The following is a 16,952-nucleotide window of genomic DNA, read 5'->3' on the forward strand; positions in this document are numbered from 1 at the left end:
GCGGCCATCCGCAGCCAAAAACCACTGTCTCCCTGTCCTTATCGGCAGTCTCTGTGAGGGTAAATTCACTTGCACATACTCATTTCCGAGCAGCAATCCGCTGCAATTTGGTGGTACAGTCGAGACTGGCGGGACTGAGGTTCGTTCCCCCATCGCTTGGAAAGGGCGGGATGGCGACGGTCTGGTCGTATATATAGCCCGCTACATTTCTCCTGGGGTCGAGCACCATCGGCCCCGTAGTCCGAATGATTTCAGTCAGTCTTAAAGTCAGAATGAAGTTCCTTGAAATTTTGCTGCTCTTGATCTTGATCATGAAACTCCTCCAACAGCCATGCGTTATCGAGACGGTAGGCAGTGCAGCGGCCTGAGTGCCCGTTGCTCACTCGTACTGAGTCTCGGCTTTACGTCAGATCTGAGTCTCTGGTTCAGTTTCCTGTTTTTAGACTCAACCCCTTTGTGTGCTCAACCTTTTCTGCTAGATCCATGTTATCGAGGCTTCCCTGAGCTCAGCGATGCCGATCGGCACTCTTGCTGGAAGCGTGGTAGGCCCTTGCTGTTCATCAAGCCCTTGCCTCATGCACATACACATCTCCAGCATCTCTCGCCGGGAGCTTGCAACCATGCTAACGCTCAACCTTTGTCCTATTAAAGCGATACCATGCCACCGACAGCAACAACCTCGAGGCTACGACGTCTGGCAAGGCATGTCAATTGAGAGTCAGCGGCGCGCCAGGGTGCTAAGGGATGTGGCGTCTGAATGAGTCATTCTCGCACGATGCATCCTTTGTGTCTATGACTTGATAGAAAAGAGACTCGTCATGTTCAGCCGGTGATAGCTTGCTTTCATCGAGATCGGTATACCCGCCTCTCGGACACTCTCGATCATCGACCCTTAACATGCCCTGACTCTCTCCAGTCCGATATTGGAGTCACAAGCACCCAAAGCCGACCCTGTCAAATTGCCGCTCACCTCCGCAAGGTAAAGTAGCCTTATGTTTTGCTAGCGATGATCGAGGTTAGAAGCACTGTCGGCTCTACCGGCCCAGTGAATGAACATCGCTGTTTCGATTGCGCTGCATCTCTAGGAGCTCGAAGCTCAAGAGGACCAGACCCCATACATCACTACAGAGTCGACCAGGATCCTCCAAATGGTAGGGCGAGTTCGCTATCATCCACGCCTTGTGGTATTTTTGTCCTTTTGCACAGTCGCAGTGCCGATTTGACCGAGATGACCGCAGCTCTCCCTTGGTGCTGATGCTTCTGGGTGCTGATGCTTCTGGGTGCTGGGGCTTTTGGGGTGCTGGGGCTTTTGGGGTGCTGGAGGCTCGGCTCTGACTGTTTTCATTGTGGCTATAGGCAATGTACCTATCCAATGGAATCCAGCCCCCAACCACGCAGGTTCGCCGCAGGACTGTTCATAAACGTGCTTGCTGTCGTAGATAGAAGATCTGATGCGTTCTGTTTTCCAGACCATCGCCCACGGCGCAAGTGTGGCTTATGTTGCCGAAAGCAACCTGACTCTGAAGGTTATTGAAGCTGTATGTAGAATTGCTCTTGCTCGACACAGAGCGGCTGGCTTTGTCCACAGTGATCGGCGCGGGACGTCCGCGCGAGTTTGCATCGTTGATTGCGAACATCGAGCATGGCCATTGCCCTAACTCCTATATCGATTGGTAACAGCTCGCAATCATCTTCCAGCTGATGTTCATTATGGTCATCTCACTGCTCGCCATTGCATACTGCACTGGCTACATGGACCTCTTCAGCATCGTGTCCTGTTGCTCAGACGATATACAGGTGGGCGTGGATATATTGAACTACAGAATTTACGGCCGCTTTTATTCATCTCCTGCGATACGTGCATCCACGGCTCTCGATCTGGCTAACCAATGTGCGATTCTGCATAAACTCTGCTGGACAGGCGACCGCCGATACTACGGAGCAGAATAATGCGCAATCTTGTAACTGTTTCGATGGACCCGACTCTTCTTTGGAAAGCCATTCCGACCAGTCAGACAGCGCCTCGACTCTTGATGCCGAATTAGAATCCAAGCCAGAAGTGACCAAGAAATCCAAGAACGAAGATTCGATGGAGCAGGGTAGCGAACATAGCCAACCACCCAGTCCCGAGCCCATGTGCGATGCTGCTCAATATGACAATGATACTCAAAGCCGGGAGCCAGCCCCGGAGCAGCTCGCTGGTGGCTCTGTTAACTCTCCTTCCGTGGATGCCAACCCGACATGGAGTTTTGAGGCCACCACGAGTGAAGTTCTCAGACAATATGACATTCTTATCGAGAAGGCCAACGAATCTGTTGACTACGAAGAAATAGCCCGCCTATGCGGCCTTGCTAGCATGCTCATGGTGATGTACACCGCCGTTGTCACTGATCCCATCAGACTCAGCTTGGGGCACTACAACCATGCGATGTCATACTATTTGGTACGGAGGCTGCCTGCATCATCGGTCAGCCGCGCACACTCAGCCTCCGGCACTAACGAAATCTTCTTGTGTGGGGACGATTGGTCTCTAGTCGGACTCGTATTTCGAGGCTCTCTTCTATGTCACAAAAGCCCTCAGCATCCTTGAGAATGCCGGCTTGTTGCCACAGACATATGAGCAGAGTCTGAACGAAGATAGCCGCATCAGCTCATACTATATGTTGCTACTGAAGGGCCAGGTTCTTGTGGAAATCAACAAGTCTAGTGAGGCCGCTGAGTATGTCAAAATCATCGAGGGAATCTACCTCGATAATATACACTGTGAGTCGCTCTGTTCGATGGCTTTCATTGCTGTCTTCGTCTCGATCATAGTTCTAACTACTGCCTCACACCAGCAAACCACTTCTTGAGCCTCAAGGCCGACGCGTTGACTCGAATCGATCAATACGAACAAGCACTGGAGGCCTTGAAGGATATGGAGGGCACCTACGAAGGAACGCTGCAAATCTATTTTGAATTGAAGGCCAGCTGCGCTATAGGCCTTGGTCCGCGATTCCTTGGGATGGCCGTGGAGGCTCTCGCGAACCTCGCGAACCTGGCGCCCGACAGTGAGTGATGCTGTAGCTGCGGGCTCTACCGGTCACAGTTTTGAAAGAGTCCCGTGGTGGCTCGCACTAAAGCCCACGGCTACTACCTGTCTTGTTAGGGTTCGGTCATATCTTCAATGACTATAACCAACGACTCCAAACGATAAACTGGGCGATGGACATGCTGCAGCTCAGTGAGGAAAGCGTTTTCGGACAGGACTCGAGCCTGGCCTTGAAGGCCGTCACAAAGGCATACCGAGTCATGAGCCTCAAGTACCATCCAGGTGAGTAAACTAAGACGATCCTGCAATCCAGCAACATGTCTCACCAGTGTCGTTTACCAACCGTTTTGTCCATCTTGCCGCTTGGACAGATAAGCATCCCGAGGATCAGGAGACGTACACAGTCAAATTCCAGCACTTGCAGAATGCCTACCAGCACATGGAAGCCACTATCAATGAACAAGACAAAATCAACATGGAACTTGCAGCACGACCAAAATGGTAGAGAGTTGGCCTGATGCTATTTTTTGCGCGATTTGTCAGTAAAGATTCGGTTGCTTGCCTTGGAAAGTGCAGCCTTGAATACAGTGTCGACCCCTGTTGGAGTGATCGACTTGCAAACTATGACATGGATCGATGGGTTGTTAATTGCCAGGTGCACTCGCCAGACATCCTCCATCGAGAAGGTCCTTCACTTGGTGATGCCTCTGCTAGATACGGGATCACCCAATGTACCGAGTAAGCCTGAGTCAGCGAAGACTTGGTGCCTATCTCATCCTTTGCTATCACAGGTTGGGTGATTATTGAGGATACTGGATAAATGGAAGGGCAGATTGATGACTGGGTGGACGAATCGATGACTGGATGAGTGAGCGAACGCGCGAATTTCCCTGTTGCAGAATGAAGTGCCCGTTGTCCCGACAGTTAGTGCTCGTGGGTGCCGCAGACAGGGCGCATTGGTTTTGAATATTATGCTGCATCCAACGCGAAGTGGGTGTCCTGTCCCTGAGAGGGGATGGGTTTCTTGAGAGCAAAGCGTATCGTATATGTCACTCGGCTTTTGAAGGAGCCGCTCCGATTTGGATGAGAAAGAGGAGTGGACCTCTCCTTTTTTCTTTTCGGCAGATTCGACCCGATCAACACGGCTGCGAATCTCTTGTGCAGCAGTCTCTTGCTTCTCTCATCTGCTCACCTCCCCAACCCAAGAAGAGCATCATAATGTCAAGTCCAGATGGAGCGGGCTCGTCCCAGATCCAGCGAGGGCGCTCAATGTCCGAAGTCGCCGACGAGAGCCAGTCCAAAGCAAGTCTTACAAGCAGCCATACCCTCCCGAGAGCAAAGGGCTCTAAAGGTTCAACGCCTGCATTGTCGGCGAGACAACCGAGCAATCTTTTGTTCGCAACGGCTGCTTCAGTCCCCAGCGACATCCAACGAATCTGAAACTGCCCTTTCTGAATACTAACGCGAGGATGGTGCTATCTTGGCCAGTCAATGTCGACCAACAGGGCCGGAGCTTTGAAGACCTAACCTTGGACGACTTGAAGACATTGCAAGACGCTTCACTGGCACGGCTCAATACTATCTTCCAAGAAACAGGAAGCAAGTGCATCGACAAGAGCCTCATCCGAACAATCAACGAGCAGACAGGGTTCTGTTCGAAGCGTCGATGGTGGCCCCTGAAGGGCAGCAAGAAGGAGCCGATTGTCCCAGGTAGCTATCGCAGAGGCGGCAAAAGGACCATCTACTCGGTGTGGGGCATATCCGCTGAGTCACCTCCCGAGGTGACTCGGACACTCTCGGATATTTGCCATTGCCTTGTAGCTTGCTTGGGTCCCTGCTGACCCTCGCTTTGATGTGCCCTTCCACGCACTGCCGCGCATCAAGTCTCGATTTCAAAGTGTCAGCTCGTACGGGCAGTTCAATTCGCGGGCGTGCCGTATCATTCAAGCACCGAAGCCGTCAATTGTCGTAGAATACCGATTCTTCTGCACGAATGCATGCGAAAGATCCGGGAATCAGGGCTCGGCACAAACGGCCTGTTTCGGATCAACGGCTCGGAAAAGAGGATCCAGGCTCTTGCTCAACAATTCGATACGGCGCCGACGTATGGTCTGGGATGGTTCGTATTCATAGCAATGATATCTCCATCGGGAGCTTTGTGCAATCAAAGCTCGTTGGGCGGCTGGAACGTAAATCGATCCGGTTGCCAATGCAATCCGACCATAGGCGACTCGATCGCGGGAGTGCTCACCTTTTCCATGATTTGATCATAGTACTTTCGAAGGCTGTACTAGCTACGATGCCGCAGATCTACTAAAGCGATACATACGGGAGCTCCCAGAGCCCTTGATACCCACCGAACTCTATCCTTTGTTTCTGAAAGCCATCGGTACGAGTCTTGCCCATGAGCAGTCGAGAGCTAAATCGCAAAGGCATTCCAGGTCTCTAGGGCCGCTGCCGGATTGTCGTCGATCCCTGCGACAAAGATATTGGCCTTGAGCAATCCAAAGCAAGGACGCAGCTCATTACTCTGCGGTGTTATTCGTTGCCTGGTGTGTCCAGACCTTCCCTGTGAAAAGGCGATGCGAATCCGAGCCTTCCGATTCTTGCTGCTACTATTGCCCCCGCCACATATTGTTGCCTTCGAGAGCATTCTATGTCTCGTTGGCGAAGTTGCAGCCAGGTCGAGTGAAAACCAAATGACGGCCCACAACCTCGCGCGGATCTTTGCCCCAAACATCCTTCGCTCAAAGCAGCAAAAGCAGTCGCTCGACGAATACGAGCGATGCTCCTTTGTGACCGAGTATCTGATTGAACACTGGACGCAGTTTTTGCTCACTGGACCGGAGCTCAAGCCCTTTGAAATCCTGGATGCCTCGTATCTGACACAGTTCCCAGGACCCCGGCCTGAGACAGATACGAAAGCATAACTGAGCAACGTAGACCTTTTACTCTCAGGAAAACGGGCCGCCTGTTTCAATCGTGCCCCTCGACTGACTCCGAGTGAGGTCCTAGGGTGGGGTCTCCGCGATCATTCTGTCGATACGATACATTGCCAACGGCAACCACAGTGCTGGCCTCCCTGGACACACGATTTGGTCAGGATGGACGATGGACGGGGTGTATTCAGGACCCAGAGAAAAAACAACGAAACCCCTGACTCAAAACAGGGTGTACCGTTGTATTTTGAGAAAGCTGTAGCCTTTGCCGCTCGTGGCCCATTACAGTCGGTCAGCCACTTTCTGGCTTCAGAGGCCTGAAGCCTACTGAACTTTCATAGGCACCAGTGGGCAAGCCATGCGATTGTTCCCGTCCTTACACTCGGTCGATCTCCTGTGGCGATGATCGACTGGTATTGATGTGTCGACGTGTGAGTGTAGTGCATCCACTCGATGTGGGAGTGTAATGCATCCACTCGATGTGGGAGTGTAGTGCTGTGATGATCATGCACGTTGGGAACACGTGTGGACTGCTGCGCGTGATGCACCGTGAGTCATGTTTGTTTGTCTTGGCGTGTATTCCCTGATTGGCTGGCGCCGATGACTCTTACTTCGCCTCCGACTGCGCTGTGCTTCGCCCCTCTCTCTAGCAGCTCCGCCTCCCTCGCACCCCCATCTCGTCCCTCGTTTGTCGCTCCACCCCTCTCGCCCACTTTCGCCCTTCGGTTTCCCTCTTGGCTATAAAGCCCCTCCTTTCTTGCACCCATTTTGTATCTGCAGTTCGAACAACACTTGTTGTTATCTGATAAGTCGTAATATAGCTTATCGTTGTTCGCCAAGCACCTGGTCGTCCAGTGTCGTTGCTTGTCGTGGTCCTCACATATTGTTCGAACTCCCTCTCTCTGTCTGACCACCTGCTTGGCTGAGGCTTCGTTGCTGCCCTCATCCTTCTATTCTCTGTTGTCTTCCCTGCATCCTCGCTCCCCACTTTCAAAGCCCACATGGACCAACTCCAGGCCCAAATCGTTGCCCTCCAGGAGGAACTGGTTCTCCTCCGGACCACACATTCTTCCGCCGCCCCACAGCTCCCGCACATGCCGACCCCGGACAAGTTCGACGGCACCAGGTCAAAGTTCCGCCCCTTCGTCAACCAGTGCCGCCTGCTCATGATGCTCCAGGCATCCAGGTTCCCGTCCGAGCAAGTCAAGGTGGGTTACGTCTTGAGTTTGCTCACTGGTCCGGCCCTCCAGTGGGCGACTCCCTTGATCGAGTCGAACGATCAAATCCTGCACTCGTTCGACTCGTTCATGGAACGCTTTCGCCAAGCGTTTGACGATCCCGACCGCACCCACACTGCCGAGCTGCTCCTTTCCTCCATGGCACAGGGCAACCGCTCGTGCATGGATTATGCCTCAGAGTTCCTCCGCGTTGCCGCCGACCTTCCCTGGAACGACGAAGCCAAGATCTCCGCCTTCCGCCGTGGCCTGTCGAGGGAGATCAAGCAGCGCCTCTCCTTCATCGACCCTCTCCCTCTCCGCTTGGTCCCGTTCGTCGAGCGTTGCCTCAAGATCGATGCACGCATCATCGAGCTCAACAACGAGCTCCGAAACACTGGCCCTGTTTCCTTCGGCACCCAGGCCTTCAACTCCCGCACCCCGTCCTTCCAGCCGCCCGCCCAGGAGCCTCCGGTTCTCTACTCCGAGCCGATGCAGATCGACGCCGCCGTCGTCAGCCGCCTGACCCCCGAGGAGAAGAACCGCCGCTTCCAGGAGCGCCTCTGCTTCCGCTGTGGCAAGCCCGGCCACGTCGCCAAGTCCTGCCCCCTCAAGTCCGGCTCCCGTGCTCCCGCCTCTGGTTCCCGCTTCCCCGGCTCCCGTCCTCAGGCTCCCGGCTCCCGTCCCCGTTCGAAGGTTGTCCGAACCATCGTCTACGATGATGGTGAGGAGGAACACTTCGAGTCGGGAAACGACCAGGCCCAGATCTAAGTGGAGGCTTAGATCTGGAGCCGTCTCCCCTTCCTCCAGAAGCAAGCGTCGATGGTAAGGAGCATGAGGTAAGTGTCGAACGCATGGCTATGTGTGGAATGATCAATGTAGTCGGTGGTGGATCGCACTCTGTCAAACCCGCCTCTTCTAAGGGCACATCTGGCTCCCAGATGTCTTTGACAGAGCTCCCGATCTCCACACCACCTGCGAACTTGGTCATCTGCTCGAACCATGCTGCCGACACTGATCTCTGCTCCGAGCCTTCTTCGTGCGTCTCGTCGATTTCTTCGTCTTCTCCCGTTTTCTCCGCTTCTCTTGTTCTCCCTTCTGGTCGCTCCCTCTCTTGCCAACTTCTCGTCGATTCTGGTGCCTCCGGCAACTTCATCGACGAGAGCTTTGTTGACCGCTTCTCGGTCCCCCTCGTTTCCAAATCCACTCCCCTCCCTGTCCAAGGTGTCGATGGCCAGCCACTTTCTTCCGGCCCCATCACTTTTGAGACGGAACCCCTCAAGATTGTTCTTGGGGACTACACTCAACACCTTTCCTTTGATGTCATTAAGTCTCCCCACCAACCTGTTATCCTTGGCTATCCCTGGCTGCAGTCCATCGAACCCAGGTTCCACTGGGCTCGTGGACTCCTTTGCCTTCCCCGTCCTGCAAACCACATCCTCAAGGTTGTGGATGCCTCTTCCCTCCCTTCCGTTTCTTCCGTTTCTCCTTCTCCCCTTCCTCTTGTTGGCGACACACCCAATGTTTTCCCTCGTGCCTCTACCGACACCACTGTGGTGCTCGCTTCTTCGCCTCGCACCGTTTGTACTCGCGAAGATGATCAGAATAAAGTGATCGCTCAACGTTATTCTGATTGTGTTCCGAGTGAGGTGCCCTGTTCCTGTGCTGCTCGTCCTGGTCCCTCCGGTCTCGTCTCCGTCCGTCCTGGTCTCCCCGGTCCCGTTGCTCCCAGCCCCGCTCCTGTCCGTGTCCAAGCGATCAGGTACAAGTCGTTGGAGCAGTCCGTCCTCGACACACAGTCTAGCCCCGACCCCCTGACTGTGTTCCAAGTCCTCGTCCTTCCTGCCACCGATCCGGATCCGACGCCCCTCTCGACGTCGATCCCCGAGGAGTACAAGTCGTTTGGCTCAGTCTTCTCGAAGCAGGAAGCCGATTCGTTGCCCCCGCACCGGACGTACGACTGCCCGATCGACCTGGAGCCCGGCAAGACCCCCAAGTTCGGACCGCTCTACTCCCTGTCAGAGCCCGAACTCAAGGCCCTTCGTGAATACCTCGACGACAACCTCGTCAAAGGGTTCATCCGTCCTTCGTCCTCTCCCGCCGGTTCTCCGATCCTTTTCGTCAAGAAGAAGGACGGCTCTCTGCGTCTCTGCGTGGACTATCGCGCATTGAACACGATCACGGTCAAGAATCGTTACCCCTTACCGTTGATCAATGAGATGCTGGACCGAGTCCGGGACGCGAAGGTGTTCACGAAGCTGGACCTCCGCGGGGCCTACAACCTGCTGCGTATCCGCGCAGGCGACGAGTGGAAGACGGCCTTTCGCACTCGTTACGGCCAGTTCGAGTACTTGGTGATGCCCTTTGGACTCACCAATGCTCCGGCCACCTTCCAGCACTTCATCAACGATGTCCTTCGTGATGAACTGGACAACTTTGCGATTGCCTACCTTGACGACATTTTGATTTACAGCGCTGACCCCACTCAGCATGCAAATCACGTCAAGCAGGTCCTGGCCAAGCTCCAGGCTGCAAAGTTGTACTGCAAGCTGGAGAAGTGCGAGTTCTCCAAGGACAAGGTCTCATTCCTCGGCTACGTCATCTCGCCCAAGGGTATCGAGATGGAACGAGCAAAGCTCTCCGCCATTGTCGACTGGCCCGTCCCCCGCAATGTCTCCGACCTTCGCTCCTTCATTGGGTTCTCGAACTTTTACCGTCGCTTCATTGACGGATATGCCAAGATCGCCGGTCCGCTCACGCTCCTGTTCAAGAAGTCCCAGGTCTTCCGCTGGTCCCCCGACGCCCACAAGGCTTTCCAGTCCCTCAAGGAAGCCTTCGTCTCCGAGCCCGTCCTTGCGCACCCCGACCCATCCAAGCCCTTTGTCGTGGAGTCTGATGCCTCAGACTTTGCGATCGGATGCGTCCTGTCCCAGCGCGGCTCCGATGGCCACCTGCACCCGTGCTCCTTCCACTCCCGCACGCTCATGGATGCTGAACGCAACTACAGCATCTATGAGAAGGAGCTCTTGGCCATCAAGGAGGCTTTCGAGGTCTGGCGACACTACCTCGAAGGTGCCCAACACCCAGTCCAAGTCCTTACCGACCACAAGAACTTGGAATACCTGGCGTCGGCCCGCATCCTCAACCAGCGACACGCCCGGTGGTCGCAGTTCCTGTCTCGGTTCGACCTCCGGATCCAGTACCTCCCCGGTCCAAAGAACGGCAAGGCCGACGCTCTCTCCCGCCGCCCGGACTACGTCCCTCCGTCCGCACCTGTGTCCAAGGAGCCTCCCCCGTTGCTGCCACCTTCGTCGTTCGCCTGTGCCGTCCGTCGCTCCTCGGATGCAAGTTCCACTCGCCCTGTGGACTTGCTCAAGCTCATTGCCGAGGAGCAACCCAAGGACCCGTCCCTGGACCAGCTCCGCAACGATCCCAAGTATGTCCTGAAGGATGGTCTCCTCACCTTCATGGACAAGATCGTTGTGCCCGAGTCGTGTCGAGTCCCCGTCCTCAAGTCATGCCACGATCCTGTCGCTGTTGGACATCCTGGCATTCGGCGGACTCGGGCACTGATCTCGAGGCAGTTCTGGTGGCCCTCAATCCGCAAGGATGTCCAGGCTTATGTCTCGACGTGCGACACTTGTGCACGCTCGAAAGTCCCTCGACATAAGCCGTTTGGATACTTGCAGCCCCTCCCGACGGCATCGCGACCCTGGTCTCTGGTGACGATGGACTTTATCACCGACCTCCCCGAGTCCAACGGCAAGACTTGCATCTTTGTCGTCGTCGATAGCCTGACCAAGATGGCCCACTTCCTTCCCTGTCGGTCCCTCCCAAGTGCCGAGGAAACAGCGTCGCTGTTCCTCGACAACATCTTCCGTCTCCACGGTCTCCCGGACAACATCGTCTCGGACCGAGGAAGCCAGTTCACCTCGCGGTTCTGGCAGGCCCTGTGCTCAGAACTCGGCATCAAGACCAGTCTGTCCACGGCGTTCCACCCCCAAACCGATGGACAGACTGAGCGGGTCAACCAAGTCATCAACCAGCATCTCCGCTGCTACACCTCGTACCAGCAGGATGACTGGGCGATGCTGCTCCCGCTCGCCGAGTTCTCATACAACAACCTCGAGCACACCTCGACCAAGGCCTCCCCGTTCCTGGCGACTTACGGCTTCAACCCTCGATTCGAGTCTCCGGTCCTTCCTTCCAGCCTCGATGTCCCCTCCGCGACCGACCGAGTCGAACACCTTCAGCACAACTTGGCGTTGCTGAAGGAGAACCTCGAGAAGGCCAAGGCGGACTACAAGCGCTTTGCGGATGCCCACAAGTCCGACGCTCCCAAGTTCGCTCCTGGCGATCAAGTCTGGGTCCTAACACGCAACATCAAGACCACCCGTCCAAGCAAGAAGTTGGACTACCAGCGCATCGGACCCTACAAGATCGTCGAAGCCATCGGTTCCCTCGCCTTCCGCCTCGACCTTCCCAAGGATCTCAAGATCCATCCGGTGTTCCATGTCTCCCTCCTTGAGCCCCACAAGTCGAACACCCTCCCCGGCCGCATCCAAGACCCTCCTCCGCCAGTCCGCGTCGACGACCACTTGGAGTATGAAGTCCAGGAGATCCTCGACTCCAAGCTGGTCCGCGGTAAGTTGAGCTATTTCGTTGATTGGAAGGGCTACTCGACTGATCATCGCAGCTGGGAGCCCGCCAACTACGTTAACGCTCCCGACAAGATAGCCGACTTCCACCGCCGGTACCCCGACAAGCCTGGACTTATTGTTCGCAGGAGTGGCCGTAGTTTGGGGAGGGGATGATGTGATGATCATGCACGTTGGGAACACGTGTGGACTGCTGCGCGTGATGCACCGTGAGTCATGTTTGTTTGTCTTGGCGTGTATTCCCTGATTGGCTGGCGCCGATGACTCTTACTTCGCCTCCGACTGCGCTGTGCTTCGCCCCTCTCTCTAGCAGCTCCGCCTCCCTCGCACCCCCATCTCGTCCCTCGTTTGTCGCTCCACCCCTCTCGCCCACTTTCGCCCTTCGGTTTCCCTCTTGGCTATAAAGCCCCTCCTTTCTTGCACCCATTTTGTATCTGCAGTTCGAACAACACTTGTTGTTATCTGATAAGTCGTAATATAGCTTATCGTTGTTCGCCAAGCACCTGGTCGTCCAGTGTCGTTGCTTGTCGTGGTCCTCACAAGTGCATCCACTCGATGTGGGAGTGCAGTACATTCACTTGCCCTCTGAACAACTCCATACTAACTCGATATCAAGATGCTTGGCCTTCTCGGGTCGCTTGGCTTCCCGGCACTGTGAGCACACCTGGAGATCGAGTCGCTTGAATCGCCGTCGCCTGGGTGGCGTTCTTGATTCAAAACACTGAGTGTTTATGGCCAGCGCGTGACGGTATTGGGTAACAAAGTATTTGATCAACGGTCAAAATCAAGGTGTCCCATTACAGGCGATCCAATATAAAACGGGACACCCGGGATTTTGACCATTGATCGAATATTTTGTTACCCAATGTTATCGCGCGCTGGCCATGACCATTCGCCACACATCCGACTTTCGCACCGCCGCATTGCGATGCTACGCCCTCATCCATAGCCTGCGTAAGGTCGCCTCCATATTCAGTGTATCCAAGAGCACCATCCATCGATGGCACCGAGGATGCAAGCTGGATGACCCATCCCGGGTCCCAGCTCGCAGATCCACTTTCTTCGAGCAGGCATGTCCAGTCATTCGCACCCTGATTGAACAGGACCCGTTCCAGACTGGTCCTGTGTTGCGATGCAAGCTCGAGTCCATCCTCCAGAGGAAAGTATCACTCTCACTCTGCCACACTGCCATCCACCGAGCAGGTCTCTCACACAAGAGGGCAACACACCTCTACAAGTCCAAGCGACTGGATGAGCGAGTGGCACAGTTCAGGGACCGAGTCCGTTCCATCGACCCGCGACGATTCGTTTTTGTCGATGAGACGGGGATCAGGAAATCCATTTTCCCTCTCTACGGATACTCACCGAAGGGCGTCCCACTCCGTCAGCGCAATCACATGAAACACAAGTCTGTCTCGGCTGCATTTGCCATCAACCACTCTGGTGTGCTGCATCGCATGTACATCCCCACATCATTCAAGACACACTCGATGGTCGAGTTCTTTGAGCGAGCGACCTTCCCAGACGACTCTGTGGTTGTGATGGACAATGTCAGCATGCACAAGACAATGGCTGTCCTGGACTGCATCGAGCGCCGAGGATGGTCAGTGATCTTCACCCCACCTGCCTCACCCGACTTCAATCCCATCGAGAACTTCTTTGGGGTTGAGTCCCCACCGATTTGGGGTTGAGTTCCTCCAATTTGGGGTTGAGCTCCCCAATCACGCCGCCGTTCTCACGTTCACATCCCTGGCTTGAACCTCTCGGCGATTTTTGAACAGGGTCACTTCCCCAACCAGCCCGCAAAGACGGGCTCCTGCTCTCGGGTATAAATGCCACACCTTCGTCCTGCTGCTTTCTTCCCTCATCTCGCCTTGATTTGATCATCGCGCCATTGTACGATAAAAAAGTCTCTGCTCTGACCAGTACCACTGGCAGGCATCCAGCATCCTCTGCCCCCATGCCTCCGAAGCGCAAGGGTACCGGTGATGGCCAGCCTCGGCCACCCAGGCCCAAGAAAGCCAAGTCACAGTCGGAGCCTGTCTCTGGTTCGTATTCTGATCCCACACATGCTTGTTTCTCTGTTGCTCCGTCGCTCACCACCACTGCTTCTGCAGATCCAATGGATGTCGATCCCACCGAGCCTGGTCCATCTACTTCCTCGAGTACCGGCAAGCGATGTCGCCAGTGCGATGGCACCGATCACGAGCGAAGCAACACCAACAAGTGTCCCAAATACCGGCCCCTCAAGAGTTCTGTCGTCCCACTCGTGGATGGAAGGTCATCCGCCCCTCAGTTCAGCTGCTTCAAGCAGACCATGGATGGCTGTTGTCTCAATCCCGCTCTCCGCGACAAGATCCAGGCCACCGTCGAGGCCATGACCCAGATCCAGTTCGAGGCATCCAGGCTGCTCAACCTGCACATCCTGAGGTGCATCGAGCAGGATCTTCCCGTCCCCGTCATCTCCAGGGCCACCCCTGCTTTCGTTCGCCAATGCTTCAAGATCGTCCAGGACGGTGCCCTCTCCCCGACCGGGGACAATGAGAAATACAACGAGCATCTGGTCGCTTCCTTTCGCGACTACCAGACCACTCGGCACGCAGACCTGCCTCCGGCCCCTCGTCTGCCTGATGGTGCTCACAGTCAGCTTCTCACACTGGCTGTCAATGCCTATGCTGCCAACTGCACCACCCACCTCGACCTGGCCTACTGGAGACTCCTTCGTCGCTTCTGTGCTGCCGTCTTCCCAGCCAACAAGCACAAGCACGAAGCCATCGAGGCCTGTCTTGTGATGACCAGCATCACAACGGACCAATGAGATTGTCCCGCATGCTCTCGCCCTCCGCACCAATCATGAGTCCCCACGTGTTTGTTTGCCCCCATGCATGAGCACGCGCCGTTGCCACCCGCGTCTACTGGTTTCCTGCTGTGAGGAGTGAACAAGCGCAAGGACGAAGACCAAGTGCTTGGTATGAGCTTTATTAGCTTTTAGCCCCGAACACCAAAGAACAAGTTTTGTTCGAACTGGTGTTCAACATAGGCTCAGACATGCAGGGCTATTTATAGACCGGGAGAAGGTCGAGGGGCAAAAGTGGGCGAGAAGGGTGGAGCATCACAGAGAAGCGAGAAGGGGGTGCGAGAGTGGCTGGTGTGCAAGCGAGAGAGGCTTGGCACAGCCCGGGGACATGTGCCGAGCGGTGGGGGAGGCAGGAAACCAGTAGACGCGGGTGGCAACGGCGCGTGCTCATGCATGGGGGCAAACAAACACGTGGGGACTCATGATTGGTGCGGAGGGCGAGAGCATGCGGGACAATCTCATTGGTCCGTTGTGATGCTGGTCATCACACTATCTCCTCCTCAAACTACGGCGTGTTCCATCTTGAGTTCTCCTGGGGCCAGGCTTGTCTGGGTAGCGTCGGTGGTACTCCGCGGCCACCGTTGGGGCAAAGACAATGTCGGCGGGCTCCCAACTTCGATCGGTGACCGGGTAGCCTTTCCAATCGATGAGATAGTGCAGCTTTCCGCGCACGAACTTGGAGTCTAAGATCTCTTCGACCTCCCACTCCAAGTTCCCATCGATGACCACCGCAGGGGGCGGCGCTTGCACCCGACCCGGAAGCGAGTTCTTCTTGTAGGGCTCAAGAAGAGACACATGGAACACCGGGTGCACCTTTATGTCCTTTGGCAAGTCCAGGCGGAAAGCCAATGTCCCGACGGCCTCGAGGATGGTGAATGGTCCAATCCTCTGGTAATCCAGCTTCTTGCTTGGGCGAGTGGTGCTGATGTTACGAGTCAGCACCCAGACTTGATCGCCCGGACGCAAGTCGGGAGCCTGGGACCTCCGGAGATCTGAGAAGTGCTTGTAGTCAGACTTTGCCTTCTCAAGATTCTCCTTCAACAGTGCCAGGTTCCGCTGGAGATGTTCAACCCTCTCCGTGGCAGAGGGAACATCAGGGCCGCCAGCGATAACGGGGACTTCGAACCTTGGGTGGAACCCATAGGTTGCCAAGAATGGCGAGGCATGTGTTGACGAGTTCTCGAGGTTATTGTAAGAGAACTCGGCCAACGGCAGCAGCTCGGCCCAGTCATCTTGCTGATACGACGTGTAACAGCGCAGGTATTGGTTGATGACCTGGTTGACCCTCTCAGTCTGTCCATCGGTCTGGGGATGGAAGGCCGTGGACAGACTGGTTTGGATCCCGAGCTGCGTGCAGAGTGCCTTCCAGAACCGAGAGGTGAACTGACTTCCTCGGTCTGAAACCACTGTGTCGGGGAGGCCATGGAGACGAAAGACATTGTCGAGGAACAGTGACGCAGTCTCCTCCGCCGACGGCAGTGAACGCCAGGACATAAAGTGTGCCATCTTTGTGAGGCTGCATACCACCACAAAGATGCAGGTGTGACCCTTGGACTTTGGCAGATCAGTGATAAAGTCCATGGTCAGTGTCCCCCAGGGTCGATCGGCTGTCTGGAGTGGCAACAGGAACCCAAACGGCTTGTGTCGCGGAGCTTTCGAGCGTGCACAGGTGTCGCACGTCGAGACGTACTCTTTGACATCTTTCCGATAGGTTTGCCACCAAAACTGTCGCGATACCAGAGCCAGAGTCCGTCGGATGCCTGGATGACCCACAGCGACTGGGTCATGGCACGACTTGAGCGCCGGAACTCGGCACGACTCTGGGACCACAATCCTGTTCTGGAAGGTGAGGTACTGGCCATTCCAGACGAACTTCGGGTCACGACGGTATTTGTCTAGACCGGGATCCCGAGCCTGCTCTTCGGCTATGAGCTGCAGCAAGTCCACAGGGTCACTGCGACTTGCAACCGAAGAGCGGGCGTCTCTGCTTCGGAGCACGCGTATCACCGCGGCAGGATCGAGAAGCAGAGGCGGATCCCTCGACACGGAGGCCGACGAAGGGATGTAGTCCGAGCGACGAGACAGGGCATCGGCCTTGCCGTTCCTCGCACCAGGACGGTACTGGATGCGGATGTCGAACCGAGACAAGAACTGGGACCACCGTGCATGGCGCTGGTTTAGGATGCGAGCCGTCGCCAGGTACTCCAAGTTCTTGTGGTCGGTCAGAACGGCAACGGGATGCTGGGCGCCTTC

General features: G+C 55.6%; 2 protein-coding genes across 2 annotated transcripts; both read left to right on the plus strand.

Annotated features, from left to right (window-relative positions):
• Nucleotides 1-272: 272 nt before the first annotated feature.
• On the plus strand, nucleotides 273-3,536 carry BJ171DRAFT_632240 (uncharacterized protein; the record flags this gene model as incomplete). Its single annotated transcript, XM_053115647.1, has 13 exons — nucleotides 273-347; nucleotides 480-542; nucleotides 652-717; nucleotides 917-979; nucleotides 1,086-1,151; nucleotides 1,357-1,398; nucleotides 1,470-1,538; nucleotides 1,681-1,797; nucleotides 1,922-2,443; nucleotides 2,535-2,763; nucleotides 2,838-3,050; nucleotides 3,149-3,313; nucleotides 3,403-3,536. 13 exons carry the CDS (start codon nucleotides 273-275, stop codon nucleotides 3,534-3,536), a joined length of 1,824 nt encoding a protein of 607 aa, XP_052963283.1.
• Nucleotides 3,537-4,300: 764 nt separating this feature from the next.
• Nucleotides 4,301-5,961, plus strand: BJ171DRAFT_602065 (Rho GTPase activation protein; the record flags this gene model as incomplete). The annotated part of the gene is made up of 5 exons (XM_053115135.1): nucleotides 4,301-4,382; nucleotides 4,520-4,741; nucleotides 4,916-5,135; nucleotides 5,305-5,420; nucleotides 5,594-5,961. The coding sequence occupies 5 exons, from the start codon at nucleotides 4,301-4,303 to the stop codon at nucleotides 5,959-5,961; spliced, it is 1,008 nt and encodes a 335-aa protein (XP_052963284.1).
• Between the last annotated feature and the right edge of the window lie 10,991 nt (nucleotides 5,962-16,952).

This window comes from Polychytrium aggregatum (genome assembly GCF_025602895.1).
Source record: "Polychytrium aggregatum strain JEL109 chromosome Unknown BJ171scaffold_42, whole genome shotgun sequence".
In the NCBI taxonomy this organism is placed as follows: Eukaryota; Fungi; Chytridiomycota; class Chytridiomycetes; order Polychytriales; genus Polychytrium; species Polychytrium aggregatum.